Below are 26,020 nucleotides of genomic sequence, written 5' to 3'. Positions count from 1 at the left end.
TTCTTTTACTGTCTACTGAAGGATTTGGGTACCTAGTCTCTGCACCAGATAATAGCAGTGCACACGGTGTTTTCCTATATATTTCTTGATAAATATAACTTTACGCTATGGGCCCTGGATTCTGTGATGGACATCTATCCAGGGAACTTGTCTGATCGCCGTATGTGGAGTTGGGATGGATTTTTTCCCCTAATTTGGGGCAAATAGCATCTACGTCATGGTTTTTTTTTCTTCCTCTGTATCAACATGTTAGAATACAGGATTAACGCAACAGACTTGGCTACCTTTGACCTGAACTATGAAGCTGCTGGAGACTAGATAGGCAGGATAACATTGGGAACTTCGGACTGTAGGGTCTGTACAGGGGATGTAGGAGTATTATCTCCAGAGCACAATATCTAATCCCCAATGGTAGCAGAGTATTAACCCTTCACTCCTCCATCCTGCCAGGGCTTAGAGGTCCACAAATTATCAGTCACTCAATATAAAGCCAATAAAACTCCACACATTAGTATCAAAAACTGCTTTTATTATAAAGTGACCGGTCATCCATACTGCCAGAGCCATGCTTCCTCCTCACTTGGCTGCGGACCCTTCAAGATTCAGGTTTGTGTGTTCTGGGTTTCGCAGCTGGAGAACAAACGTGGTCCCCTCAATGTTCAGTCCCTAAGACAGAGATTAGATTAGTGAAGACTATAAGGAGTGCAGGGGCACCGAGGAGGCAGTGCTGCGGGTACCCAGGGGGCAATGAAGGAGCAGTTCCGCAGGCACCGAGGGAGCAGGACAGAGGGCAATGAGAAGGCAGTGTCGGGGACACCCAGCGGGCAGTGCAGAGGGCACCGAGGAGGCAGTGCCACGGGCAATGAGGGGGCAGTGCAGAGGGCACCGAGGAGGCAGTGCTACGGGCAATGAGGGGGCAGTGCAGAGGGCACCGAGGAGGCAGTGCAGAGGGCACCGAGGAGGCAGTGCCACGGGCAATGAGGGGGCAGTGCAGAGGGCACCGAGGAGGCAGTGCAGAGGGCACCGAGGAGGCAGTGCAGAGGGCACCAAGGAGGCAGTGCAGAGGGCACCAAGGAGGCAGTGCAGAGGGCACCGAGGAGGCAGTGCAGAGGGCACTGAGGAGGCAGTGCCACGGGCAATGAGGGGGCAGTGCAGAGGGCACCGAGGAGGCAGTGCAGAGGGCAATGAGGGGGCAGTGCAGAGGGCACCGAGGAGGCAGTGCAGAGGGCACCGAGGAGGCAGTGCAGAGGGCACCGAGGAGGCAGTGCAGAGGGCACCAAGGAGGCAGTGCAGAGGGCACCGAGGAGGCAGTGCCACGGGCAATGAGGGGGCAGTGCAGAGGGCACCGAGGAGGCAGTGCAGAGGGCACCGAGGAGGCAGTGCAGAGGGCACCGAGGAGGCAGTGCAGAGGGCACCGAGGAGGCAATGCAGAGGGCACCGAGGAGGCAGTGCTACGAGCAATGAGGGGGCAGTGCAGAGGGCACCGAGGAGGCAGTGCAGAGGGCACCGAGGAGGCAGTGCCACGGGCAATGAGGGGGCAGTGCAGAGGGCACCGAGGAGGCAGTGCCACGGGCAATGAGGGGGCAGTGCAGAGGGCACCGAGGAGGCAGTGCCACGGGCAATGAGGGGGCAGTGCAGAGGGCACCGAGGAGGCAGTGCAGAGGGCACCGAAGAGGCAGTGCCACGGGCAATGAGGGGGCAGTGCAGAGGGCACCGAGGAGGCAGTGCAGAGGGCACTGAGGAGGCAGTGCCACGGGCAATGAGGGGGCAGTGCAGAGGGCACCGAGGAGGCAGTGCAGAGGGCAATGAGGGGGCAGTGCAGAGGGCACCGAGGAGGCAGTGCAGAGGGCACCGAGGAGGCAGTGCAGAGGGCACCGAGGAGGCAGTGCAGAGGGCACCGAGGAGGCAGTGCAGAGGGCACCGAGGAGGCAGTGCAGAGGGCACCAAGGAGGCAGTGCAGAGGGCACCGAGGAGGCAGTGCAGAGGGCACCGAGGAGGCAGTGCAGAGGGCACCGAGGAGGCAGTGCAGAGGGCACCGAGGAGGCAGTGCAGAGGGCACCGAGGAGGCAATGCAGAGGGCACCGAGGAGGCAGTGCTACGAGCAATGAGGGGGCAGTGCAGAGGGCACCGAGGAGGCAGTGCAGAGGGCACCGAGGAGGCAGTGCCACGGGCAATGAGGGGGCAGTGCAGAGGGCACCGAGGAGGCAGTGCAGAGGGCACCGAGGAGGCAGTGCAGAGGGCACCGAGGAGGCAGTGCCACGGGCAATGAGGGGGCAGTGCAGAGGGCACCGAGGAGGCAGTGCCACGGGCAATGAGGGGGCAGTGCAGAGGGCACCGAGGAGGCAGTGCAGAGGGCACCGAGGAGGCAGTGCCACGGGCAATGAGGGGGCAGTGCAGAGGGCACCGAGGAGGCAGTGCAGAGGGCAATGAGGGGGCAGTGCAGAGGGCACCGAGGAGGCAGTGCCACGGGCAATGAGGGGGCAGTGCAGAGGGCACCAAGGAGGCAGTGCAGAGGGCACCAAGGAGGCAGTGCAGAGGGCACCAAGGAGGCAGTGCAGAGGGCACCAAGGAGGCAGTGCCACGGGCAATGAGGGGGCAGTGCAGAGGGCACCGAGGAGGCAGTGCAGAGGGCACCGAGGAGGTAGTGCAGAGGGCACCGAGGAGGCAGTGCAGAGGGCACCGAGGAGGCAGTGCAGAGGGCACCGAGGAGGCAGTGCAGAGGGCACCGAGGAGGCAGTGCAGAGGGCACCGAGGGGGCAATGCAGAGGGCACCGAGGAGGCAGTGCAGAGGGCACCAAGGAGGCAGTGCAGAGGGCACCAAGGAGGCAGTGCAGAGGGCACCGAGGAGGCAGTGCCACGGGCAATGAGGGGGCAGTGCAGAGGGCACCGAGGAGGCAGTGCAGAGGGCACCGAGGAGGCAGTGCCACGGGCAATGAGGGGGCAGTGCAGAGGGCACCGAGGAGGCAGTGCAGAGGGCACCGAGGAGGCAGTGCAGAGGGCACCGAGGAGGCAGTGCTACGAGCAATGAGGGGGCAGTGCAGAGGGCACCGAGGAGGCAGTGCAGAGGGCACCGAGGAGGCAGTGCCACGGGCAATGAGGGGGCAGTGCAGAGGGCACCGAGGAGGCAGTGCAGAGGGCACCGAGGAGGCAGTGCAGAGGGCACCGAGGAGGCAGTGCAGAGGGCACCGAGGAGGCAGTGCCATGGGCAATGAGGGGACAGTGCAGAGGGCACCGAGGAGGCAGTGCAGAGGGCACCGAGGAGGCAGTGCAGAGGGCACCGAGGAGGCAGTGCAGAGGGCACCGAGGGGGCAATGCAGAGGGCACCGAGGAGGCAGTGCTACGAGCAATGAGGGGGCAGTGCAGAGGGCACCGAGGAGGCAGTGCAGAGGGCACCGAGGAGGCAGTGCCACGGGCAATGAGGGGGCAGTGCAGAGGGCACCGAGGAGGCAGTGCAGAGGGCACCGAGGAGGCAGTGCAGAGGGCACCGAGGAGGCAGTGCCACGGGCAATGAGGGGGCAGTGCAGAGGGCACTGAGGAGGCAGTGCCACGGGCAATGAGGGGGCAGTGCAGAGGGCACCGAGGAGGCAGTGCAGAGGGCACCGAGGAGGCAGTGCCACGGGCAATGAGGGGGCAGTGCAGAGGGCACCGAGGAGGCAGTGCAGAGGGCACCGAGGAGGCAGTGCTACGAGCAATGAGGGGGGCAGTGCCACTGGCAATGAGGGGGGCAGTGCTACAGGCAATGAGGGCAGTGCCGCGGGCACCGAGGGGGCAATGCAGAGGGCACCGAGGGGGCAATGCAGAGGGCACCGAGGGGGCAATGCAGAGGGCACCGAGGAGGCAGTGCCACGGGCAATGAGGGGGGCAGTGCCACGGGCAAGGAGGGGGCAGTGCAGAGGGCACCGAGGAGGCAGTGCTACGAGCAATGAGGGGGGCAGTGCTACAGGCAATGAGGGGGCAGTGCTACAGGCAATGAGGGGGCAGTGCTACAGGCAATGAGGAGGCAGTGCAGAGGGCACCGAGGAGGCAGTGCAGAGGGCACCGAGGAGGCAGTGCTACGAGCAATGAGGGGGGGCAGTGCTACAGGCAATGAGGGCGCAGTGCCGCGGGCACCGAGGGGGCAATGCAGACGGCACCGAGGGGGCAATGCAGACGGCACCGAGGGGGCAATGCAGACGGCACCGAGGGGGCAATGCAGACGGCACCGAGGGGGCAATGCAGACGGCACCGAGGGGGCAATGCAGACGGCACCGAGGGGGCAATGCAGACGGCACCGAGGGGGCAATGCAGACGGCACCGAGGGGGCAGTGCTATGGGCACTGTGGGGGCAGTGTTACGGGCAATGAGGGGGCAGTGCTACGGGCAATGAGGGCAGAGCTACGGGCAATGAGGGGGCAGTGCTACGGGCAATGAGGGCAGTGCTACGGGCTATGAGGGCAGTGCTACGGGCTATGAGGGCAGTGCTACGGGCTATGAGGGCAGTGCTACGGGCAATGAGGGGGGCAGCTCAGAGGGCACCGAGGAGGCAGTGCCACAGGCAATGAGGGGGCAGTGCAGAGGGCACCGAGGCAGTGCTACAGGCAATGAGGGCAGTGCCGCGGGCACCCAGGGGGCAATGAGAAGGCAGTGCCACAGGCACCCAGGGGGCAGTGCAGAGGGCACCCAGAGGGCAATAAGAAGGTAGTGCCACAGGCACCCAGGGGGCAATGCCATGGGCACCGAGGTAGCAGTGCAGAGGGCAATGAGAAGGCAGTGCCGTGGACACCCAGCGGGCAGAGACCGGTCAGCTACATTACCTGCAGGGCTCGGAAGGCTGCCTCTGCCGCATGTTTACTGGAGAAGTTTATAAAGGCGCAGGTCCTGCTGTACAGAATACGGAGGGAATGAATGGCACCAAACCTGCAAGGAGAGAAGAGTCAGCAGCTGCAGCGCGGACGTCAGCACTGCGGAGACCACTCGTCACTCACACGGCAAACTGTGACCTCAACACGTCCTCTGTGATCTTGCCGGTAATATTCCCGACCCAGACGGGGTACAACGTGCTGCAGAGAAGGGAGACGGTTACCCAGCGTCACCACAGAAGGCCCCTCAGGCGCCCCCAGGATTAGGGCCCCTACCTGCTGGCCGGCACCGGTTTGGCTGCAGGCAGGTTTTGGGCTGCAGTCTTGGGGGCAGATTGTCCTTTATTGGATCTTGTATACACCAGATTTCGGGGGATAAACACTTTATCACTATTATTTTCTCCTGCAGAGCCTGCAAGACAGCGTTGCATTAAGCACTGCCCGTCCCCCACATTTCGCACCCTGCGCCCTCTGGCGCCCCTCTCGTCACTTACTCAGCGGAGTTGGCATTAGGCACAGTGGGGTATTACTCAATGTTATTTTCCTCGCTGCCATAGCCAGCTCCTAGACGAGGAGAAGATATGGGGTGAATATAAGAATAGGGCTGAGGGAGCTGGGCTGTAATGGGGGAGGGGGCACCTGCAGCTTCTGCTGACACTCCGCAACCTCCTGGGCCGCCTCCGCACGACTTAGGTCACATGATAAGACTTGCTGGAATGCGGTAATGGCCTCAGCATATCTCTGTGGATAAAGATGGACACCAATGTCACACAGGTCTTGTGGTCGCCCCCCTACAGGTGACGGTGCACGCTCTATTTACCTTCAGTCCCTTCAGGGCTTTGCCTTTTCGGAAATATCCCTTTATAAAATGTGGATGTAACTCCAGTGACCTCTCGGCATCCTGCAGAGCTTCCCGACAGCGACCAACGCGCTCATAACTGTACGAGCGATTCCCCAGGAACCTGCGAGGCGAAGAGCAAGCGGCACCTAAGCAAATGGAAAGTAGGCACGGGCCGAGGGGAGGGCCAGGCTAGGGGCGTGGGTCATAGGGCAGGACAAGACAAGATGGGGCAGGAAAGGATTAGGGGCAGGGCAAGCCAAGATGGGAGCAGGCAAGGGCTAGGTGTGTGGGTCATGCGGCAGGGCAAACCCAGTGGAATGGTGGAGTGGCGCAGGCCAATGGACGGAGCACGCATGGGGCAAGCATAAGGACGTAGCTGGTGCGGGTTATGGGTGTGTCAGGCGTGGGTCAAGGGGCGGAACAGGTGCATGCCCAGTGGAAAGGGTGGAGCAGGCACGGGCCAAGCATAAGCTGGTGCGGCTTAGGGGTGTGGCAGGCGTGGGTCAAGGGGCGGAACAGGCACAAGCCCAGTGGAAAGGGTGGAGCAGGCGCAGGCTAAGCATAAGCTGGTGCGGGTTAGGGATGTGTCAGGCGTAGGTCAAGGGGCGGAACAGGCACAAGCCCAGTGGAAAGGGTGGAGCAGGCGCAGGCTAAGCATAAGCTGGTGCGGGTTAGGGATGTGTCAGGCGTAGGTCAAGGGGCGGAACAGGCACAAGCCCAGTGGAAAGGGTGGAGCAGGCGCAGGCTAAGCATAAGCTGGTGCGGGTTAGGGATGTGTCAGGCGTAGGTCAAGGGGCGGAACAGGCACAAGCCCAGTGGAAAGGGTGGAGCAGGCGCAGGCCAAGCATAAGCTGGTGCGGGTTAGGGGTGTGGCAGGCGTGGGTCAAGGGGCAGAACAGGCGCATGCCCAGTGGAAAGGGTGGAGCAGGCGCAGGCTAAGCATAAGCTGGTGCGGGTTAGGGATGTGTCAGGCGTAGGTCAAGGGGCGGAACAGGCACAAGCCCAGTGGAAAGGGTGGAGCAGGCGCAGGCTAAGCATAAGCTGGTGCGGGTTAGGGGTGTGTCAGGCGTGGGTCAAGGGGCGGAACAGGCACAAGCCCAGTGGAAAGGGTGGAGCAGGCGCAGGCCAAGCATAAGCTGGTGCGGGTTAGGGGTGTGGCAGGCGTGGGTCAAGGGGCAGAACAGGCGCATGCCCAGTGGAAAGGGTGGAGCAGGCACGGGCCAAGCATAAGCTGGTGCGGGTTAGGGGTGTGTCAGGCGTGGGTCAAGGGGCAGAACAGGCGCATGCCCAGTGGAAAGGGTGGAGCATAAGCTGGTGTGGGTTAGGGGTGTGGCAGGCGTGGGTCAAGGGGCGGAACAGGCACAAGCCCATTGGAAGGGTGGAGCAGGCGCGGGCCAAGCATAAGCTGGTGCGGGTTAGGGATGTGTCAGGTGTGGGTCAAGGGGCGGAACAGGCACAAGCCCATTGGAAGGGTGGAGCAGGCGCGGGCCAAGCATAAGCTGGTGCGGGTTAGGGATGTGTCAGGTGTGGGTCAAGGGGCGGAACAGGCACAAGCCCATTGGAAGGGTGGAGCAGGCGCAGGCCAAGCATAAGCTGGTGCGGGTTAGGGATGTGTCAGGCGTGGGTCAAGGGGCGGAACAGGTGCATGCCCAGTGGAAAGGGTGGAGCAGGCACGGGCCAAGCATAAGCTGGTGCGGGTTAGGGGTGTGGCAGGCGTGGGTCAAGGGGTGGAACAGGCGAAAGCCCAGTGGAAAGGGTGGAGCAGGCGCGGGCCAAGCATAAGCTGGTGCGGGTTAGGGGTGAGGCAGGCGTGGGTCAAGGGGCGGAACAGGCACAAGCCCAGTGGAAAGGGTGGAGCAGGCGCAGGCTAAGCATATGCTGGTGCGGGTTGGGGGTGTGGCAGACGTGGGTCAAGGGGCGGAACAGGCACAACCCCATTGGAAGGGTGGAGCAGGCGCAGGCTAAGCATAAGCTGGTGCGGGTTAGGGGTGTGGCAGGCGTGGGTCAAGGGGCGGAACAGGCACAAACCCATTGGAAGGGTGGAGCAAGCGCAGGCTAAGCATAAGCTGGTGCGGGTTAGGGATGTGTCAGGCGTGGGTCAAGGGGCGGAACAGGCACAAGCCCAGTGGAAGGGTGGAGCAGGCGGGAGGGGCAGTGGATGGGAGTCACATGGCAGGTGGAGGGCGGCACACATCGGGCATGATCAGGATAAATAAAGAAATGCAGACAGCATATTAGTATGACTGCTGGCACCCTGCAAGCTGTGAATAATGGCAAATGTCTTTTCCAGCCACCACAGACTGCCCCCCCACAACTGTCCATCCATAAGGAAAACAGGAGGGTGGGGGAATATCTTAAAACCAAACTACTATGGACAGTCGGCATGGAGATTGTCAGCAGGGTGGGAGACCTATCCTTAGTCACACCCAGTGCATGCAGGGAATATGACAGCAATGTACAGCACACTGACCGCACGTAGATAATGGGGTGATGCCCGCCGTGCTCACACGGTGAATGCCCACACAGAAGAGCGCCTCCCGCAGGAGCCCCTGTACTCACCTGTAATCACCGGGGTTTAATCTAATAGCTTCAGTATAATAATGTAACGCCTCCATGTAGCGCCCCATGCTGGCCAAATTATTACCAATACCTATTGGGGACAACCAACATTAGGAGGCAGCAGACTGGGGTTATACATGGCTGCAACAGATGGGGGAAGGCAGTCGACTTACTCGCTAAATCCACACTCTGCTGTACGCTATAGAGATCCACAGCACGCCCCTACAAGAAAGAAAAATCAGAGCGTGAGGCGAGAGTGGGGGATGGGAGAGGAGGCTATGGGGGAGGGGCAGGGAGAAGAGGCTAGGGAGAGGCTGTGGAGAGCAGGAGGGAGAAGAGGCTATGGGGAGGGTCAGGGAGAGGAGGCAATGGAGGACAGGCAGAGAGAAGAGGCTGTGGGGAGGGGCAGGGAGAGGAGGCAATGGAGGACAGGCAGAGAGAAGAGGCTGTGGGGAGGGGCAGGGAGAAGAGGCAATGGAGGACAGGCAGAGAGAAGAGGCTGTGGGGAGAGGCAGGGAGAGGAGGACAGGCAGAGAGAAGAGGCTGTGGGGAGGGGCAGGGAGAGGAGGCAAAGGAGGACAGGCAGAGAGAAGAGGCTGTGGGGAGGGGCAGGGAGAGGAGGCAATGGAGGACAGGCAGAGAGAAGAGGCTGTGGGGAGGGGCAGGGAGAGGAGGCAATGGAGGAAATGGTTGAGGAAGTAGAGGTGACTGGGAATTTAGGAGGCAGCGATCATGCTATGCTTGAATTTTGGATTGTAAGAGGATGAAGACCAGCAAGGACTCAGACTTTAAAATCTGCCGTTCTGAAGTCCAACCTTATTGGACTCAGAAAGAGGGTATGAAAGGTCCAGGCTGGATGTTCTAAAGGACAGAAATGTCCAAGGAGGATGGGAGATTTTGCTAAATGAAATTCTCACTGCACAGTCAGTAATAGTACCAAAAAGATGAAAAAAATTGGAAGCATTTAAAAAGATCAGGGTGGATGAACACAGAAGTTAATCACTTGTTGAAAAGGAAAAAAGAAATGTATATTAAATGGAAAGAGGGGGCATATCTAAAGAAGAATATAATGCTGTCTGCAGGGAATGCAGGGCAAGAGTTAGAGCTAAAGTCAGTAATGAAGTAAGGCTTGCAAGGGAGACCAAAAGCAATAAAAAAGGATTTGGGGATATGTCAAAAGCAAAAGAAAAGTCAAAGCTGCTATAGGATTTTTACAGGATGAAAAGGGTGAAGTGGTCAAAAATAATGTTGAGAAGCCGAACTTTTTTATTCCTATTTTGCATTTGTGTTCTCTAAGAAAACAATAGCAAGGTCAACTGATCTTCATGGCGCCATTGAAGGAATTAAAGAATCCACGCTATCCACAAACAGAGAGATGGTGAGGGAACACTTAGCTAATTTACATGAATTTACATTTTCTGGTCCAGATGATTTAAATTCTAAGGTACAGAAAGAGTTAGCAGAGGAAATTGCAGAACCACTAGCCAGAATCTTTGAAAAATCCTGGAGAACAAGAGAAGTCCCAGAAGATTGGAAAAGAGCAAATGTTGTCTATCTTTAAAAAAGGAAAGAAGATGGAGCAAGGAAAATACAGGCCAATGAGCCTCACTTCTATACCAGGAAAGATCTTTGAATAATTTATTAAACACAATATGTATGTAAGTACTTGGATAAGAATACAATAATTAACCAGAGTCAGCATGGGTTTGTACCAAACAAGTCATGCTAGACTAATCTAATTTACTTCTATGATGGAATTACTGACTGGGTGGATCAGGGAAATGCGGTAGATATAGTATATCTCGACTTCAGCAAAGCATTTGATAAAATATTTCATACTATCCTTATTGAAATAATGACCAAGTAAGGGATTGACAAGGCTACGGTTAGGTGGATTCATAACTGGCTCAGTGATCGTACTCAAAGAGTGGTGATAAATGGTTGCACATCCAATTGGAAAAGTGTTAAATGTGGGGTACCACAAGGCTGCCCTGGTCCAATGGTGTTCAACATTTTTATAAATGATCTAGATAAGGGAACTGAAGTTAAAGTAACCAAATTTGCAGAAGATTCAAAGCTAGGAGGGATAGATAACACTAGAGAAGATAGAGAAAGGATTCAGAGGGATCTAGATAAGCTTGAACAATAGGCAGGGCCTTATTTAGGGTTTCTGCTGCCCTAGGCACTTTTAGTGCTGCCTCCCCCTTTGGTGAGTATGACACTATCGGCAGTGACTTTAGCAAGAATCGCTGATGTGAAAGTCGCCTTTTGCAGCAGATCCGTCAGTTTTTCTGCATGTGCCGCGTAACGGATCACTTCGGTCGCGTTTGTGACCCGGGACTAAAAAAAAAAAAAAAAACCTTGCTCAGGTGCCGCCCCCTGCAATGTGGCCGCCCTAGGCACGTGCCCTCGAGTGCCTAGTGGCAAATAGGGCCCTGACAATAGGCAGCGACTAAAAGAACGATATTTAACAGGGAGAAATGCAAGATTCTACATCTGGGCAAGAAAAGCGAAAATTACACCTACAGAACGGGAGCAATAGAACTAAGCAAGAGCACATGTGAAAAACACTTGGGTATACTAATAGATCACTGACTACACATGAGTCAATAGTGTGATGCAGCAGCAAAAAAAGGCAAACGATTCTAGGATGTATTAAGAGAAGCATAGAATCTACATCACGTGACGTAATTATCCCCCTCTACTCCTCCTTGGTCAGGCCTCATCTGGAATACAGTGTCCAGTTATGGGCACCACATTTTAAAAAAGACATTGAAAAACTGGTGCAAGTTCAGTAAAGAGCTACCAGGATAGTGAGCAGATTGTAAACTATGTTCTACGAGGAACAGATATAGTATCTGGGAATGACTGGCTTGCAAAAATGAAGGAGACTTAATAGCTGTCTACAAATACCTGAAGAGCAGCCACAATGTAGAGGGATCATCCTTATTAGAATTTGCACATGTAAACACAAGAAGCAATGGAAAGAAACAAAGGGAGAAGATACAGATTACATATTAGAAAAAAACTTTTTGACAGTTTGACAGTGTGGGTGATCAATGAGCTGCCTTGAGAGGTGGCGAGTTCTCCTTCAATGGAAGTCTTCGAGGCTGGACAGACATCTGTCTGAGATGGTTTAGTGAATCCTGCATTGAGCAGGGGGTTGGACACAAGGACCCCTGAGTTCCCTTCCAACTCTAATATTCGATGATTCTGGAAGAGCATGGAGGGACTGGAGGGAGCAGACACTATGGAGAGGCCAGAGGGAGAAGAAAAGACCATGGGGGCAATGAAGGGACTGGAGGGAGAAGACCCTATGGGAGCAATGGAGGGACCGGAGGGAGAAGGCGCTATGGGGGCAACGGAGGGACCGGAGGGAGAAGGCCCTATGAGGGCAATGGAGGGACTGGAGCAAGAAGGCCCTATGGGGGTAATGGAGAGAGAAGAGACTATGAGGGAACAGAGCAAGAAGATAGTATGGGGGAGAGGGAAAGATCAAAGGGAGCAGAGAGTATGTGGCGGAGGGGAGGGGGGGGAAACACTGAAGATACAAGTTAGCAGAGGGACAGAGTAGAGGTGTGACTGAGAAGGATGGAGGGAAATCATGTCAGGGCTCCTTACATTTCCCTGTGCTGCTGGTGGAGACGTCTTTGACTTTTCAACCCGCAGGTCCATGTTCTCCTGCATGCTGTCCTGGGATTTGTCTCGCCCTCTTTCACGTAAAACTTCCTTATTTCGCTCTTTCCTCTCCGGCTTTGGTTTATTCTCCATCTTTTTTTGTGCCTGACGTACAAATGAGCTTCCAAGATCGAGACTGTCCTGAATCATAGAGCGTGAGTCAGACATGACAGCGGCGGTGGAGTCACAGATTGCACAAAGCTCGTCATTGCTCACCTCATTTCCTAATTCTCCAATATCATCCTGTGCACCGTCCGTAGCGAGCGCAGCTCTGGTACCATCTACTGGAGCCTAGTACAAGCGAGAGAGGTCAAACCCTGCCAGAAATGGCAGCTGTCGCCCCCCCTTCCACCACCAACATCAGACATTCAGCTGACCACCCCCTCCTCACTTAACGGTAACCAGTCACCTGAATCACCCATGTTTTGAGAAGGATGACCATTATTAACACCAGTTCTAACCTCCCACTCATACTGGTCCCAACAGTAATTCTCCCAGTGTCTACCAGACCACAGTCTGCCACCACCTGGCAGCGCCACTCACTAGGTTCTCCCCCGCCGGCTGCTCCTCCTCCTCCTTTAGCTTCTGCTGACGTTTACGATCCTTCTGTCTCTGGATAAATGAAAAATTGATTCAAATCACACAGAAAGACAGGAGGGGCCCCAACGCCAGAGGAGAAAGACGGGAGGGGGACCCCCAGACGCCAGAGGAGAGGAAGACAGGAGGACCACTGACATGAGGAAAGGGAGACAGGAGGGGGCCTCAGATGCCAGTGGAGTGTGGTCCAGATGCCAGAGGAGAGGAAGACGGGAGGAGGCTTCCCAGACGCAAGAGGGGAAAGACAGGAGGGGGACCCACAGATGCCAGTGGAGGGCCCAGATGTCAGAGGAGAGAAGACAGGAGAGGGCCCCCCCAGATGCCACAGAAGATGGGTGGGGACCCCCTAGACGCCAGAGGAGAAAGACGGAGGGCCTCTGACATGAGGAAAGGGAGACAAGAGGGGGGCCCCAAATGCCAGTGGAGGGGGGCCCAGACGCCAGAGGAGAGAAGACAGGAGGGGACACCCCAGACACCAGAGAAGAAAGACGGAAGGGGACCCCCCAGTCGCCAGAGAGGAAGACAGGAGGGGACTCCCCCAGACGCCAGAAGAGAATGTGGGAGGGGCCCCCCCCAGAGCCAGAGAAGAGGAAGACAGGAGGGGCCCCCCAGACGCCACAGGAGAAAGACGGGTGGAGACCCCCCCAGACGCTACAGGAGAAAGATGCCCACACGCCACAGGAGAAAGACGGGTGGAGACCCCCCCAGACGCCAGAAGAGAACGCGGGAGGGGACTCCCCCAGACGCCAGAAGAGAACGCGGGAAGGGACTCCCCCAGAATCCAGAAGAGAACGCGGGAGGGGACTCTCCCAGAATCCAGAAGAGAACGCGGGAGGGGACTCCCCCAGACGCCAGAAGAGAATGCGGGAGGGGACCCCCCAGACGCCAGAAGAGAATGTGGGAGGGGGCCCCCCCAGAGCCAGAGAAGAGGAAGACAGGAGGGGCCCCCCAGATGCCACAGGAGAAAGACGGGTGGAGACACCAACAGATGCCACAGGAGAAAGACGGGTGGAGACCCCCCCAGACGCCAGAAGAGAATGCGGGAGGGGACCCCCCAGACACCAGAAGAGAATGCGGGAGGGGACTCCCCCAGACGCCAGAAGAGAATGCGGGCGGGGACTCCCCCAGACGCCAGAAGAGAATGCGGGAGGGGACTCCCCCAGACGCCAGAAGAGAATGCGGGAGGGGACCCCCCCAGACGCCAGAAGAGAATGCGGGAGGGGACCCCCCAGACACCAGAAGAGAATGTGGGAGGGGACTCCCCCAGATGCCAGAAGAGAATGCGGGAGGGGACTCCCCCAGATGCCAGAAGAGAATGCGGGAGGGGACCCCCCAGACACCAGAAGATATAAAGAGGGGAGGTGGAGCAATGCGAGGGAACATGGAAAGTACACAGAAAAGATACATCAAAGAAAGAAATTACAGAAAGGTAATAACAGAGGCCAGAGAGATAAAAGAAGGAGGGGAGAAAATAATGGCATCAAGGTTTATAATCACCTTCTTCTTCAGTCTCTTTTTATCCGCTTTCTCCTTTTCCTTTTTCTCCTCCTCTAGGAGTTCTTCAGCATTTTTATCTGCCTGCTGCAACAAGACGCAAGCCACACTAATAACTCAGGCAAGTACCTGATCCCCGACATCATCTCAGCTGAGCCGTCCACCCTCCAATATCATCCGAACTGAGCCGTCCACCCTCTGATCTCCAATATCATTCCAATCTGGTCATCCACCCTCCAATCTCCAATATCACCTTAGGCTACGTTCACATTTGCGGTCAGCGCCGCAGCGTCGGGCGCCGCAGCGGCGCCGCATGCGTCATGCGCCCCTATATTTAACATGGGGGCGCATGGACATGCGTTGTGCTGCGTTTTGCGCCGCATGGCCGCAAGCGTTGGACGCAAGAAACGCTTCAAGTTGCATTTTTTTTGCGTCCAACTTTCGGCCAAAAAGGACGCATGCGGCGCAAAACGCAGCGTTTTAGCGTGCGTTTTGCCGCGTTTTTGTTTGCGTTGTGCGCTGCGGCGCCGACGCTGCGGCGCACAACGCAAATGTGAACGTAGCCTTAGCTGAGCTGTCCACCCTCCGATCTCCAATATTATCCCAGCTGAGCTGTCCACCCTCCGATCTCCAATATTATCCCAGCTGAGCTGTCCACCCTCCGATCTCCAATATTATCCCAGCTGAGCTGTCCACCCTCCGATCCCTAATATCATCCCAGCTGAGCTGTCCACCCTCCGATCTCCAATATCATCCCAGTTGAGCTGTCCACCCTCCGATCTCCAATATCATCCCAGTTGAGTTTTCCACCCTCTGATCCCCAATATCATCCCAGCTGAGCTGTCCACCCTCCAATCCCTAATATCATCCCAGCTGAGCTGTCCAACCTCCGATCTCCAATATCACCTCAGCTGAGCTGTCCAACCTCCGATCTCCAATACCACCTGAGCTGAGCTGTCCAGCCTCCGATCTCCAATATCATTCCAACTAAGCTGTCCACCCTCCTATCTCCAATATCACCTTAGCTGAGCCATACACCATCTGATCTACATTATCATCCCAACTGAGCATTCCATCCTCCGATCTCCAATATCATCCCAGCTGAGCTGTCCAACCTCCGATCTCCAATATCACCTCAGCTGAGCTGTCCAACCTCCGATCTCCAATACCACCTGAGCTGAGCTGTCCAGCCTCCGATCTCCAATATCATTCCAACTAAGCTGTCCACCCTCCTATCTCCAATATCACCTTAGCTGAGCCATACACCATCTGATCTACATTATCATCCCAACTGAGCATTCCATCCTCCGATCTCCAATATCATCCCAGCTGAGCTGTCCACCCTCCGATCTCCAATATCATCCCAGTTGAGTTTTCCACCCTCTGATCCCCAATATCATCCCAGCTGAGCTGTCCACCCTCCGATCCCTAATATCATCCCAGCTGAGCTGTCCAACCTCCGATCTCCAATACCACCTGAGCTGAGCTGTCCAGCCTCCGATCTCCAATATCATTCCAACTAAGCTGTCCACCCTCCTATCTCCAATATCACCTTAGCTGAGCCATACACCATCTGATCTACATTATCATCCCAACTCAGCATTCCATCCTCCGATCTCCAATATCATCCTAGCTGAGTTGCCAAGCCTCCGATCTCCAATATCATCTCAATTGCGCCGTTCACCCTCCAGTATCCCAGCTGAACCATCCACCCTAATGTCTCCAATATCACCCCAGCATAGCCGTTCACCCTCCGATCTCAAATATCATCCCAGTTGAGCCATCCATCCTCCGACATTATCACAAATGAAACTCATCAACCAATTCCTCATCATATCTCTCTTTACCGCCCATCACACTTCCACAACAGCCTCCAGCAGCCTGGCCTCGGCCTCTCCTCTTACCTCTCTAGTTATATAATTACTGGTATGCAAATTATAATCTTGGGAATAAAGGAAAGACGGGCGGAAGCCACAATATGTCCCTGGAGTAGATGTTCCATCCCAGAAGCCACAGTCCTCATCATCCTCATCGTCGTCATTATAATAATAATATTCATCAGGATAACTGTCATCCGAATCTAGAGCAAAAAGAAAGACATCAGGTAGGTTCTACCCAACCGGGGGTGATTGAATAACTACAGCAAGGAATATTAACCCCTTTCAAACCAAATGTCCCCCTCCTCCAGGATCCTCCATACCAACCCCCTCCTAATCCTGTGATTCTCCTCCTCAGTCTTGTAGCCTCACTTTACACAAGACGAGCCCAGCCACCTACCTAATTATTTTTCCCTTTTGTAAAAAAGGGAAAATTTCCCCTTTTAGTCCATTAAGAATAAATGTAAAAAAGAAAATATTTTGTATTGACGGGTTCGTTAAGGTCCAATCTACCAAAACCTGAAACAAAAGAAACCGATCGTGCCGCATTATATTGTGGAGCCACATTGCACCGCGGAGCTACATTTTTGTCACAATTTCACACACTTGGAATTTTTCTCCGTTCTCCTGAACATCGTATGGTAAATTACTGCAAAAAAACAAACAAAAAAACAACCTGTTTGACTCCTCCCTCCTATTACTAGTATGATCGCTATTTATGACACCCTGTCAGGGGATTCATACCATCGGGACATCGTAACACCATCTATTCCTCAATCCCCTGGCCAAATTAGTATCAGCAGGTAGGTATCTCACTGCTCCGACTTATCACTTCTCATGGGTATTAAACATGGTGTAGCACCCGCATCTCTGCCTGCAGAGACATCAGCATATTCACCGCCGAGGCTCCTGTCCTGCTGCTGCCCGGGGGGGCGTGCACCCCTAGCGAGTCTCCAGGCACTGTGCTTAGAGCTCGCATGCGAACAAACACTTCCTCTTTCTTAAAGGGGTCATGTGCATTCCTCTAGAGTGTCCCCAGCCAATAGCTGGAGGTCTCTATTTAAAGCGCCTCCTCCAACATGGAGGCGCCTGTGCAATGTTGTGAATTTGTTCCTAACACACTTGCAAGTACTGGGACCTGAGAACTGACATCTCAGTCTGCTGCACGCGCCAGTGCTTCCTTCAACAGTAGCAGAGTCCGCAGTACCCACCAGTGCTTTCCCATTTTGATACGCTGGCAGTACCGGAAGCTTCCACATCCTCTCGAGCGGCAGTTACCACCACAGTGACCCACCAGGCAGCCAATTCTGCACCAGGTTCAGGACCATGTTTGTCGGCTCCTCCACGCTTTGGCGGAGATCCTACCCTGGGACCGAGCCAAAGTGGCCTTCATCATGTCACATCTATCTGGTGAGGCCCTAACATGGGCATGTGGGAAAGAGGGGATCCGTTAATATCAAACCTACAGTCCTTCTTGGAAGCCTTTCGTAAGATCTTAGACGAGCCTGGTCGTGTTTCTTCTGCAGCCTCTTCTCTGCTCCGGTTACGCCAAGGTAACCTCTCCGTGGGCCAGTATGCGGTCCATTTCCAGACCTTGTCTTCAGAACTCGCTTGGTGGCTCTGGTGTCAACCTTTTGGGAAAGTCTCTCCGGGCGAATCAAGGATGATCTGGCAGGCCGGGAGATACCCACCTCTAAGGATGACCTGTTGTCTCTCGCAAACCGAATTGACATTAGGTTCCAGGAACAGACCAAAGAGGTGTATCGAGAGAGAAGATCGGTACGCCTGGCTCCCACCTTTCAACCACCGATCATTAAGCAAGTTCTTGCTGCGACTTCTTCGCTTAAACCTATGCAGATTGACCACGTGAAGCTATCTAAGCGCCGCCAAGATGTTCGTCGGGCTGAAAAACATGCTTGTACTGCAGCAGCTCTGAACACCTCATTCGTTCCTGCCCCGAGAAACCGGGAAACGCAAGCGCCCAGGGTCGGTAGGAGAGGCTGCCCTGGGCAAGACTTCTACCTCTCCATCGTTGACCCTGACTGTATCGGTCTCCTGCGGCAAGACTTGTTGACTTGGCCCACCTGGAATCCGGCTCTGCGGGTAACTTTGTTCAAGAGACTGTGGTTGAGCGGTATAAGATTCCGGTCCTACGTCTTCCGGATCAGTTGGGTGATGTCTTCAGTGGATGGAAAGCCTTTTCCCGAGACCATCCATTTCATCACGGAGCCCATGGAGCTTCAGGTGGGGATGCTGCATTCAGAGATTTCTCTTCATGTGCTGACCGGTCTCTCTTAGCCTCTACTACTAGGTCTCCTGTGGCTGCAAAAACATGAACTTGTTCTGCCAGGTACCTCACCTCCAGGAGGACAAATCTACCGAGACTCACACTATGTTGGAATATACAGAAGAGAACCTCGCTAAGAGATTTATCTGAAAATCCTCATCTTCTGCCAGGGCTGAGCTTTTCTTTGTGAAGAAAAAGGATGGCTCTCTGCGACCCTGCATTGACTACAGGAGGGCCACCTGTAAGCTACTGGATGTTACTTTGGATTTCTCATCTTCTTACTATCCTCCGTCCAATGGCCAAGCGGAACGAGTCAATCAGATCCTGCCTAATTTTCTCTGGCACTTTTTCAATGCTCATCACAGTGACTGGGTTGAGCTCCTGCCTTGGGCCGAATTCTCTTACAATAACCAAGTCTTCGTCCAAATCTCAGTTTTTGTGGTCTACGGTCAACACCTCAAAGTGTCGATCCCTATGGCTGTCACCTCCAATATTCCTGCTGCCCATTCTCTAGTCAGGAACTTTTTAGAGATTTGGGAGGGCACCAAAGAGTCTTTGGTAAAATCCCCCGAACGGATGAAAAGACTCGCGGATAAGAGATGTTTGGATTCACCTCTGTTTCATCCTGAAGATAAGGTCTGGCTATCATCTAAATATATCCGTCTCAAAATACCATCCTATTAGTTGGGTCCTCGCTTCATTGGTCCCTTCGAGGTGTTAAAAAGATTAATCCAGTAGCCTGCAAACTCGAACTCCAGGCCTCCTTGCGAATCCGCAATTCCTTCCATGTGTCTCTTTCTCAAACCTGTTGTCCTCAGTTTTCTTCAAGGTTCCTGGTGCCATTCCGACTCCTGTCAGCGCTGAGGACTTTTTCGAAGTAGAGAACAATTTGGCCACCAAGAAAGGTAAGAGGAAAGACCTACTTTCTTGTGGATTGGAAGGGGTCTGGGCCTGAGGAGAGGTCCTGGGAGCCCAGGGAGAATATCCATGCCCCTCTCCTCCTGGAGAAATTTCTGACATGCTTGAAAAAGAGGGGGCGTAAGAGGGGGGTACTGTAGCACGCACATCTCTGCCTGCAGTCCCTCTCTCCCTGCAGAGACATCAGTGTACTCACCGCCGAGGCTTCCATCCTGCTGCTGCCCGGGGTGCGTGCACTCCTAGTAGGACTCCAGGCACTGTGCTTAGAGCGCACATGCACACACTTCCCCTTTCATAAAGGGGCCGTGCGTGACGTAACAAACAAGAGGTATTAAAAAAAGGTCTGGCCACGTTTGTCCAGCTCATTGTAGCCTCACTCCCCTGATGACGCCGCAAGGCGAAACATGTTGGGAAGGATAAAGGCTGCTAAATGTCACAGGCATAGAGCACAGAACATGGTGTACCTATAAAGAATAGTTGCAGTAATTTATGCTACAAGTAGGTTACATAGATAAGGCCATGTGTACCCTCAATACCCCATGAGAAATGATAAGTCGGAGCTGTGAGATACCCACCTGCTGATTCTAATTTGGCCAGGATTGAGGGATAGATGGTGTGTTACGATGTCCCTATGAATCCCCTGACCGGGTGTCATAAATAGGGATACCAGTAAGAGGAGGGACGAGTCAAACAAGCTAATACACATATAGTATAAACAGCGCGCTAAATTGCCCCTGGTAATCAGCACCAGCACTTTATATGAGCAACTGGAAGTCAATCCTCTTCCTCACCAGATTATGGTGTTTTAAATGTGTGTCTTCATAAATTTAAATTAAAAGTTACGTTTTACTTTAGGGTCCTTAATAAGGATCTTTATTTGCCTCTGGCAATTTGTGTGTTTTTGTACAATAACACCATGCTGATCTATCGGGACAGCTTGGATTTCTTTGGAGCTTGATCGAGGCTTATGCACCATCCGGTCTATCCTGCGTTGCAACCTTTCATCAAATTTTCTCTGCCGTCCACAGAGATTAGCTACAGTGCCAGGGGTTGTAGACTTCTTGACTATGATCCGCACCGTCTCCCCTTCACACGTCATAGTATCGCACCGTCCGCGTCTCCCCCTCATACGTCGCAGTATCGCACCGTCCGCGTCTCCCCCTCATACGTCGCAGTATCGCACCGTCCGCATCTCCCCCTCATACGTCGCAGTATCGCAGTCCGCGTCTCCCCCTCATACGTCGCAGTATCGCACAGTCCGAGTCTCCCCCTCATACGTCGCAGTATCGCAGTCCGCGTCTCCCCCTCACACGTCGCAGTATCGCACCGTCCGCGTCTCCCCCTCACACGTCGCAGTATCGCAGTCCGCGTCTCTCCCTCACACGTCGCAGTATCGCACAGTCCGCGTCTCTCCCTCACACGTCGCAGTATCGTACCGTCCGTGTCTCCCCCTCACATGTCACAGTATCGCACCGTCCGCGTCGCAGTATCGCACCGCCCGCGTCTCCCCCTCACACGTCGTAGTATCGCACCGTCCACGTCTTCCCCTCACACGTCGTAGTATCGCACAGTCCGCGTCTCCCCCTCACACGCCGGTACCGCACCGTCCGCGTCTCTCCCTCACACGCCGGTACCGCACAGTCCGCGTCTCTCCCTCACACGTCGCAGTACCGCACCGTCCGTGTCTCCCCCTCACACCTTGCAGTATCGCACCGTCCGCGTCTCCCCCTCACACCTCGCAGTATCGCACAGTCCGCGTCTCCCCCTCACATGTCGCAGTAGCGCACCGTCCGCGTCTCCCGCTCACGTCGCAGTATCACACCGCCCGCGTCTCCCCCTCACAGCTCGCAGTACCGCACCGTCCGCGTCTCCCCCTCACACCTCGCAGTATCGCACCGTCCGCGTCTCCCCCTCACATGTCGCAGTATCGCACCGCCCGCGTCTCCCCCTCACATGTCGCAGTATCGCACCGCCCGCGTCTCCCCCTCACATGTCGCAGTATCACACCGCCCGCGTCTCCCCCTCACAGCTCGCAGTATCGCACCGTCCGCGTCTCCCCCTCACATGTCGCACAGTCCGCGTCTCCCCCTCACATGTCGCAGTACCGCACAGTCCGCGTCTCCCCCTCACATGTCGCAGTATAACACCGCCCGCGTCTCCCCCTCACAGCTCGCAGTATCGCACCGCCCGCGTCTCCCGCTCACATGTCGCAGTATCGCACCGCCCGCGTCTCCCCCTCACATGTCGCAGTATCGCACCGCCCGCGTCTCCCCCTCACATGTCGCAGTATCGCACCGCCCGCGTCTCCCCCTCACATGTCGCAGTATCATACAGTCCGCGTCTCCCCCTCACATGTCGCAGTGTCGCACCGTCCGCGTCTCCCCCTCACATGTCGCAGTATCGCACCGTCCGCGTCTCCCCCTCACATGTCGCAGTATCGCACCGTCCGCGTCTCCCCCTCACACGTCGCAGTATCGCACCGTCCGCGTCTCCCCCTCACATGTCGCAGTATCGCACCGTCCGCGTCTACCCCTCACACGCCGGTACCGCACCGTCCGCGTCTCCCCTCACACGTCGCAGTATCGCACCGTCCGCGTCTCCCCCTCACACGTCGCAGTATCGCACCGTCCGCGTCTCCCCCTCACACGTCGCAGTATCGCACCGCCCGCGTCTCCCCTCACACGTCGCAGTATCGCACCGTCCGCGTCTCCCCCTCACACGTCGCAGTGTCACACCGCCCGCGTCTCCCCCTCAGACGTCGCAGTATCGCAGTCCGCGTCTCCCCCTCACACGTCGCAGTATCGCACAGTCCGCGTCTCCCCCTCACACGTCGCAGTATCGCACCGTCCGTGTCTCCCCCTCACACGTCGCAGTATCGCACCGTCCGCGTCTCTCCCTCACATGTTGTAGTATCGCACCGCCCGCGTCTCCCCCTCACATGTCGTAGTATCGCACCGTCCGCGTCTCCCCCTCACACGTCGCAGTATCGCACAGTCCGCGTCTCTCCCTCACACGTCGTAGTATCGCACCGCCCGCGTCTCCCCCTCACACGTCGCAGTATCGCACCGTCCGCGTCTCCCCCTCACAGCTCGCAGTATCGCACCGTCCGCGTCTCCCCCTCACATGTCGCAGTATCGCACCGCCCGCGTCTCCCCCTCACATGTCGCAGTATCGCACCGCCCGCGTCTCCCCCTCACATGTCGCAGTATCATACAGTCCGCGTCTCCCCCTCACATGTCGCAGTGTCGCACCGTCCGCGTCTCCCCCTCACATGTCGCAGTATCGCACCGTCCGCGTCTCCCCCTCACATGTCACAGTATCGCACCGTCCGCGTCTCCCCCTCACACGTCGCAGTATCGCACCGTCCGCGTCTCCCCCTCACATGTCGCAGTATCGCACCGTCCGCGTCTACCCCTCACACGCCGGTACCGCACCGTCCGCGTCTCCCCTCACACGTCGCAGTATCGCACCGTCCGCGTCTCCCCCTCACACGTCGCAGTATCGCACCGTCCGCGTCTCCCCCTCACACGTCGCAGTATCGCACCGCCCGCGTCTCCCCTCACACGTCGCAGTATCGCACCGTCCGCGTCTCCCCCTCACACGTCGCAGTGTCACACCGCCCGCGTCTCCCCCTCAGATGTCGCAGTATCGCACAGTCCGCGTCTCCCCCTCACACGTCGCAGTATCGCACCGCCCGCGTCTCCCCTCACACGTCGCAGTATCGCACCGTCCGCGTCTCCCCCTCACACGTCGCAGTGTCACACCGCCCGCGTCTCCCCCTCAGACGTCGCAGTATCGCACCGTCCGCGTCTCCCCCTCACACGTCGCAGTATCGCACCGCCCGCGTCTCCCCTCACACGTCGCAGTATCGCACCGTCCGCGTCTCCCCCTCACACGTCGCAGTGTCACACCGCCCGCGTCTCCCCCTCAGACGTCGCAGTATCGCACAGTCCGCGTCTCCCCCTCACACGTCGCAGTATCGCACCGTCCGCGTCTCCCCCTCACACGTCGCAGTATCGCACCGTCCGCGTCTCCCCCTCACACGTCGCAGTGTCACACCGCCCGCGTCTCCCCCTCACACGTCGCAGTATCGCACAGTCCGCGTCTCCCCCTCACACGTCGCAGTATCGCACAGTCCGCGTCTCCCCCTCACACGTCGCAGTATCGCACCGTCCGCGTCTCCCCCTCACACGTCGCAGTGTCACACCGCCCGCGTCTCCCCCTCAGACGTCGCAGTATCGCACAGTCCGCGTCTCCCCCTCACACGTCGCAGTATCGCACCGTCCGCGTCTCCCCCTCACACGTCGCAGTATCGCACCGTCCGCGTCTACCCCTCACACGCCGGTACCGCACCGTCCGCGTCTCCGCTCACACGTCGCAGTATCGCACCGTCCGCGTCTCCCCCTCACACGTCGCAGTATCGCACCGTCCGCGTCTCCCCCTCACACGTCGCAGTGTCACACCGCCCGCGTCTCCCCCTCAGACGTCGCAGTATCGCACAGTCCGCGTCTCCCCCTCACACGTCGCAGTATCGCACCGTCCGCGTCTCCCCCTCACACGTCGCAGTATCGCACCGTCCGCGTCTACCCCTCACACGCCGGTACCGCACCGTCCGCGTCTCCCCTCACACGTCGCAGTATCGCACCGTCCGCGTCTCCCCCTCACACGTCGCAGTATCGCACCGTCCGCGTCTCCCCCTCACACGTCGCAGTGTCACACCGCCCGCGTCTCCCCCTCAGACGTCGCAGTATCGCACAGTCCGCGTCTCCCCCTCACACGTCGCAGTATCGCACCGTCCGCGTCTCCCCCTCACACGTCGCAGTATCGCACCGTCCGCGTCTACCCCTCACACGCCGGTACCGCACCGTCCGCGTCTCCCCTCACACGTCGCAGTATCGCACCGTCCGCGTCTCCCCCTCAGACGTCGCAGTATCGCACCGTCCGCGTCTCCCCCTCACACGTCGCAGTATCGCACCGCCCGCGTCTCCCCTCACACGTCGCAGTATCGCACCGTCCGCGTCTCCCCCTCACACGTCGCAGTGTCACACTGCCCGCGTCTCCCCCTCAGACGTCGCAGTATCGCACAGTCCGCGTCTCCCCCTCACACGTCGCAGTATCGCACCGTCCGCGTCTCCCCCTCACACGTCGCAGTATCGCACCGTCCGCGTCTCCCCCTCACACGTCGCAGTGTCACACCGCCCGCGTCTCCCCCTCAGACGTCGCAGTATCGCACAGTCCGCGTCTCCCCCTCACACGTCACAGTATCGCACAGTCCGCGTCTCCCCCTCACACGTCGCAGTGTCACACCGCCCGCGTCTCCCCCTCAGACGTCGCAGTATCGCACAGTCCGCGTCTCCCCCTCACACGTCGCAGTATCGCACAGTCCGCGTATCCCCCTCACACGTCGCAGTATCGCAGCGCCCGCGTCTCCCCTCACACGTCGCAGTATCGCACCGTCCGCGTCTCCCCCTCACACGTCGCAGTGTCACACCGCCCGCGTCTCCCCCTCACACGTCGCAGTATCGCAGCGCCCGCGTCTCCCCTCACACGTCGCAGTATCGCACCGTCCGCGTCTCCCCCTCACACGTCGCAGTGTCACACCGCCCGCGTCTCCCCCTCAGACGTCGCAGTATCGCACAGTCCGCGTCTCCCCCTCACACGTCGCAGTATCGCACCGTCCGCGTCTCCCCCTCACACGTCGCAGTATCGCACCGTCCGCGTCTCCCCCTCACACGTCGCAGTGTCACACCGCCCGCGTCTCCCCCTCAGACGTCGCAGTATCGCACAGTCCGCGTCTCCCCCTCAGACGTCGCAGTATCGCACAGTCCGCGTCTCCCCCTCACACGTCGCAGTATCGCACCGTCCGCGTCTCCCCCTCACACGTCGCAGTGTCACACCGCCCGCGTCTCCCCCTCACACGTCGCAGTATCGCACAGTCCGCGTCTCCCCCTCACACGTCGCAGTATCGCACAGTCCGCGTATCCCCCTCACACGTCGCAGTATCGCACCGTCCGCGTCTCCCCCTCACACGTCGCAGTGTCACACCGCCCGCGTCTCCCCCTCACACGTCGCAGTATCGCACAGTCCGCGTCTCCCCCTCACACGTCGCAGTGTCACACCGCCCGCGTCTCCCCCTCAGACGTCGCAGTATCGCACAGTCCGCGTCTCCCCCTCACACGCCGGTACCACACCGTCCGCGTCTCCCCCTCACACGTCGCAGTATCGCACAGTCCGGGTCTCCCCCTCACACGTCGCAGTATCGCACAGTCCGCGTCTCCCCCTCACACGTCGCAGTATCGCACCGTCCGCGTCTCCCCCTCACACGTCGCAGTATCGCACCGTCCGCGTCTCCCCCTCACACGCCGGTACCGCACCACCTCCCACTCACGAGCCCTGACGTGCGGAGCGCACACTTCCCACCACTCTCACAACTATATATAGAAGGGGAGAAGTGGGCGGAGACAACTATATGGTCCCGTGATCAGCAGCCTCCAATAAAAACTACTTGTAGTAAGAGACAGGCCTGGCATTGAGCGTCCGTTCCTCCCCAGGTGCGGCGCGTGTCACCGTCTCCTCCGCCGCCCGCCGTCACCTCTCCGGGGTTATACCGGACACGCGGCACTCACCCTCCTCCATGTCGCCGGCTCACGCCGCGCTCCCCATACTTTACTAGGCCCGCCCCTTCCGGTTATCCCGCTCCTTGCTACATGATTGGTTGTCGTCATCGTCTATGATTTATGGGACATACGCCGCCATATACGTTAAAGCCCGCTGGGCCCCGCCCAGCTCAGGACGGCGGTCATGTGATATGTGGGCGTGGCGGACTCACAGGGAAATGGTTTCACAGAGTGGAAAGGCGGAAAGTGAGCAGAAGGGGCGTGGCAGCTGTGCTGAAAAGGGGCGGGGCTCAGTAAGGAGGAGGGGCGTATCA

At 57.3% G+C, this 26,020-nt stretch overlaps 1 protein-coding gene across 2 annotated transcripts; it reads right to left on the bottom strand.

The window, feature by feature from the left end:
- Positions 1-508: 508 nt before the first annotated feature.
- On the bottom strand, positions 509-25,843 carry TTC31 (tetratricopeptide repeat domain 31). Of its 2 annotated transcripts, none has more exons than XM_077280472.1 (15): positions 25,716-25,843; positions 15,912-16,087; positions 14,011-14,094; positions 12,460-12,528; positions 12,133-12,207; positions 11,860-12,057; positions 8,412-8,460; positions 8,239-8,329; positions 5,659-5,800; positions 5,478-5,579; positions 5,333-5,402; positions 5,115-5,250; positions 4,965-5,039; positions 4,794-4,896; positions 509-666 (listed from the first exon to the last, which is right to left on the bottom strand). In XM_077280472.1, exons 1-15 carry the CDS (start codon positions 25,723-25,725, stop codon positions 577-579), a joined length of 1,470 nt encoding a protein of 489 aa, XP_077136587.1. In that variant the 5' UTR covers positions 25,726-25,843; the 3' UTR covers positions 509-576. The 2 variants fall into 2 exon arrangements, with proteins under 2 accessions (XP_077136587.1, XP_077136588.1); XM_077280473.1 differs by having other exon boundaries at positions 25,613-25,720.
- Between the last annotated feature and the right edge of the window lie 177 nt (positions 25,844-26,020).

This window comes from Ranitomeya variabilis, chromosome 1 (assembly GCF_051348905.1).
Source record: "Ranitomeya variabilis isolate aRanVar5 chromosome 1, aRanVar5.hap1, whole genome shotgun sequence".
Classification (NCBI taxonomy): domain Eukaryota; kingdom Metazoa; phylum Chordata; class Amphibia; order Anura; family Dendrobatidae; genus Ranitomeya; species Ranitomeya variabilis.
The sequence above is the reverse complement of the archived record's forward strand: the minus strand, read 5'-3'. Positions and strand labels throughout refer to the sequence as shown.